The following is a 4,647-nucleotide window of genomic DNA, read 5'->3' as shown; positions in this document are numbered from 1 at the left end:
AGGCGACGGCTTGAATTAAAAGACGCCGAAGCTCTCCACGTATTGGTCATCCTTGGTTGGGCATCAAATACTTCCAAAGAAGACTCGGGTTGGCGTTCCCAGGCCTTTATGCTTTGTTTGTGGATGGCACTTGTTATTCGGCACTTTCTTCCCATTCACATGATGAATCACCCCTCAAAACAATCCCCAGCCCAGGCTTGTATCAACTCCTTAAACATTTGACATCTCATATGTATTATCGCTACCAACATGACATGGCCCTTCTAAGCAGAACTGCAAAGATTACAGCCTCTACATCTTGATTAGATAAGCAGTACTGTAGTAGTTTTAGTTCTTCAGAAACAGAAGCGGGTTGCATCGACTTTTCGGAAGAGTTACCGTATCGGCTCATGGGTCGATGCCGTTTACCCCAAGTCAACCAACGTCAGCCAGGTCCGATGGTGATATGCGGGATTTTGGTTTGACCCCGCTGCAAAGACCAAGCAGGTAGGTACAGTAGGATCATCACGGCAAACCAGAAAAAAATGGTGACGGGCTGTTTGTTCTGTAGGACCATGCGGAGAAGTTTGGAGACATGGAAGCGTTCCCCGATCATCCACCCATCATCGGGAAATCGTCGGAAGATGAGTAGAATACGTAGTTACATTTTCCCACTTCACCATGGGATTTCACCGACGGTGATCGACGGGGTGGAGCAGAATTTTACCTTTCTTTGCTCCTCATCTGACCTGCTGTAATGTACCATAGTATGTTGCTACTTACTTTTAGGCGTGATGTTACCCAAAATCCCGTCGCGACGACCTCACCGCCGATCCAGTGTGGGATACAAATTGAAAGTTAATTATGAGAGTGTTAAACCACGTGGGTGGTAATTTTGCAGCTACTACACTGCATGCAACTTAACTTTGATCAAGTCAATAATAATGCTTGTTTACTTTACAATAAAGCAACAACGCAATTGATTGTGCGCGAGATGAAATGGTATACTGGCAGGCAGTCAAGGTACTCTAAGTACTCGGTCGGGTTTGTGACGTCAACCGAACGCGTCGCACCAGCAAAACATTAAAGAAAAAAAAAAAAAAAATTCTCCTCAGGTACCCGTGCGTGGACTCGGGACTTATTGGAGCGGACTGTCAATAGACAAGTTCCAGTCTAGCTAGGTACTTGCATACGCAATTGTGGCAGTCACAGTGAAGAGTAGACCAGGGGCAGATTTCCTGCTAGCGCGTCGAGAGCTCCACCGTGTGGAACTCCGGGACCTGATTCCGGAATGGCATGCGTCCCACAGGTACTATAGCAAGCAGCCAACGATAGAAGGTAGAGTACCTGCCGTTTACCGAGCTTATAAGGAGACAAGCACAGGGATTTAAACAGGACCTGTATGCAGCCCCCAATAGCCTACCTCCATACCTTTTGGTCACCTATCCCCGATCCCGGCCCGGGGGATCACAACCCGAATTGGTGGTGGTGAGGGTTGACGCCTGCTATAAAGAGCAGCAAGGTGTGTCCCCCTCCCGGATTTCGACTGGTCTGTTTCTCACAAGGTCAGCGTGCATTTTGTTTTCTCGCACGAAACAGAGAAGCTGCGCCTGCCCAGAATGCGGTGGTCATCTCCAACGTCGTTGGGTTTGCGCTTCGTCGCACTCCTGCTGGTTGCTCGTGTCGATGCAGCCGAGCGCGCCACTTCCCCTCCGGTGCACCCTTCACGTGAGTGCTTCCATAACCCAAAATATCCAACGTCTCAAGCGGAACCAGTAATCTAGAGTTGTATGCTGTTTGGTGCATGGTACTGACTTGTGTCTCCCCCAATAGCTCCGATGAAGGGTACCGGTGTTTGGGCTGCCGCCTATGCCAGTGCCAAAGAGCTCGTCTCTCAGATGACCCTGGAGGAGATGGTCAATATCACTGGCGGCTTTACGACCACGGGAAATGTCTGCGCCGGGAACTCGGGCTCGGTGCCTCGTTTGGGATGGCCGGGTCTCTGCTTGCACGACGCGGGGAACGGCGTTCGGGCTACGGACCTTGTCAGCGCTTACCCGTCCGGGCTCCATGTCGGCGCCAGTTGGGACAAGAACCTGACATACGAGCGTGGCCTGTACATGGGCAAGGAGTTCAAGGCCAAGGGAGGTGAGTAAAAAGAAGCGAGTCCCTTGTGTAGGCTGGGCGATTTATCATAGCCCATTCGCTGAATTTCTCACATCCTCACGCTTTCAGTCAACGTCCTGCTTGGCCCCAATGCCGGTGCCCTGGGGAGAGTCCCGGTAGGAGGCCGCAACTGGGAAGGCTTCACAGTCGACCCCTATCTCTCTGGCATCCTAAACGCCGAGAGCATTATTGGCCATCAAGAAGCTGGCGTCATTGCGAACACCAAACACTTCATCGGAAACGAACAGGAACTGTATCGCCGGCCTTACTTTGGCGTTGAAGCTGTTTCGTCCAACATAGACGACAAGACGATACATGAGCTATACATGTGGTAGGTTGAGCCGTGCTTTTGTATCCTCCATTCAGATCCATGCATTGCAAAATTGCTCACTCGTCTGTACTCTTCCAATGAAAATATAGGCCATTCATGGACAGCGTCAAAGCTGGAGCCGCCTCCGCCATGTGCTCATACCAACGCGTCAACAACACCTACGCCTGCATGAACAGCAAGCTGATGAACGGTCTGCTCAAGGGCGAACTGGAGTTCCAAGGCTTCATAGTCCTGGACTGGAATGCTGTGCATACCGTGGATAGCGCCGAGGCAGGTCTGGACATGGTCATGCCTCGTGGCAACTGGGGTACGAACCTGACTGCTGCTGTCAACAACGGCACAACTAGCAGGGAGAGACTTGTTGACATGGCTACCAGGATTGTCGCTGCCTGGTACTTTGTGGGCCAGGACGGCGACAAGTTCCCCAAGCCTGGTGTGGGCATGTACAACCTTACCCAGCCTCACACTCCCGTTGAGGCCCGTGTGCCGGAGAGTAAACCCATCATCATGGAGGGCGCCATCGCCGGCCACGTCCTCCTCAAGAATGAGAAGAGCGCCTTGCCACTGAAGAAGCCAAAAATGCTCTCAGTCTATGGGTACGACGCTACAGTGCCACGTACTAAAAACACCGATGTGCTGTTTACCCTCGGCTACTATTCGTCTTCAGAAATGGCACAGGCCGTCTTGGGCACCGAGCAACACTTTAACCAGGCTGCCAAAGGTGGTACCATCATTACAGGAGGCCGAGCAGGTGCCAACGGACCTCCTTATATTAGCGATGTAAGTGCTATCCCATTTGATTCATATGTCTTGACTGTAAATTAGTGGACAATGAATAGGTTAACGGGTCTTTTTTTTTTTTCTTTCTTTATCAGCCCCTAAGTGCTATCCAGCAGAGAGCAGCCGATGATGGCACCTGGGTGAACTGGGACCTGGACAGTGGAAACCCAGATGTCAATTCGGGCTCAGATGCTTGTCTTGTATTTATCAATGCAATTGCCACTGAAGGATGGGACCGTGATGGGCTTCATGACGACTTTAGCGATGGACTTGTACTCAACGTGGCCTCAAAATGCGAAAACACCATCGTCGTCATACACAATGCCGGCGTTCGACTTGTCGACCAGTGGGTTGATCATCCCAATGTGACGGCCCTGGTTATGGCGCACCTGCCAGGTCAGGACAGTGGCGCCGCCCTGGTCAAGCTACTGTACGGCGAGGAGTACTTCTCCGGCAAGCTTCCATATTCCATCCCGCACAACGAGAGCGATTACGGTCACGTCTACCGCTCCTGTGCACATGACCGCGCTCAAGACGATAAAGACCCTCAATGCGACTTCACCGAGGGCGTGTACATCGACTACCGCGATTTCGACGCTCGCAACGTCACTACTCGGTTTGAGTTCGGCTTTGGGCTCGGCTACACAACCTTTGAGTTCTCCGGGCTCTCGGTCGAGACTTCCACGAATCTGACCGCCGGTGTTGGCTCGGGTAGCATCTGGGACCACGTCGCAACCGTTCACGCCACAGTCAAGAACAATGGCTCCGCAGACGGCGCCGAGGTCGCCCAGCTCTATCTTGGCATCCCCAACAGCCCGCCCAAGCAGCTCCGTGGCTTCGAGAAGGTTGCGTTGTCGCCGGGTGCCTCGGCGCCGGTGACATTCGAGCTCACCAGGCGTGACTTTAGCATCTGGGATGTGGTCACGCAGAAGTGGACCGTGCAGGAGGGTAGCTACGCGGTCCATGTGGGGGCCAGCAGCCGTGATATTCGGCTGTCTGATGATATAAAGATCTGACACACGTCGTGCGGTGCTGATGTTGGAAGATCTAGACACTACAAGGTTCGATATCTATGTATGGCGTAGTCGGTTATGTACTTTTACGTGTTGGTAAAGATCAAATCCGAAAAGATGCCCTGATTTTACTGAGATGGTCTAAGCTGTCGAACCGAAGTTATATCCCTATGAACAGGTGGCTGGGGGATATGTGCATGATGTCTGATTTGGGTTATCGAGATTTAGTGTTTTGTCATGCATGTGCCGCCATTCACAGAAGAGGAAGAAGAAGACAAATATTTAAGGCTTCAGTGTGCCCCTGATTTGCCCAAAGATTCGTCTCGGAGAGATGTCTAGACACTGAGCCTCAGCAAACCCAAAAAAAAAAAAAAAAAA

General features: G+C 51.6%; 1 protein-coding gene across 1 annotated transcript; it reads left to right on the top strand.

Annotated features, from left to right (window-relative positions):
* Window positions 1-1,598: 1,598 nt before the first annotated feature.
* On the top strand, window positions 1,599-4,272 carry PpBr36_06647 (uncharacterized protein; the record flags this gene model as incomplete). The annotated part of the gene is made up of 5 exons (XM_029893790.1): window positions 1,599-1,707; window positions 1,813-2,127; window positions 2,215-2,476; window positions 2,566-3,256; window positions 3,352-4,272. 5 exons carry the CDS (start codon window positions 1,599-1,601, stop codon window positions 4,270-4,272), a joined length of 2,298 nt encoding a protein of 765 aa, XP_029746627.1.
* Between the last annotated feature and the right edge of the window lie 375 nt (window positions 4,273-4,647).

This window comes from Pyricularia pennisetigena, assembly GCF_004337985.1.
Source record: "Pyricularia pennisetigena strain Br36 chromosome 4 map unlocalized Pyricularia_pennisetigena_Br36_Scf_6, whole genome shotgun sequence".
Taxonomy (NCBI): domain Eukaryota; kingdom Fungi; phylum Ascomycota; class Sordariomycetes; order Magnaporthales; family Pyriculariaceae; genus Pyricularia; species Pyricularia pennisetigena.
Note: the sequence above shows the minus strand (reverse complement) of the source record. Positions and strands in the feature narration are given on the sequence as shown.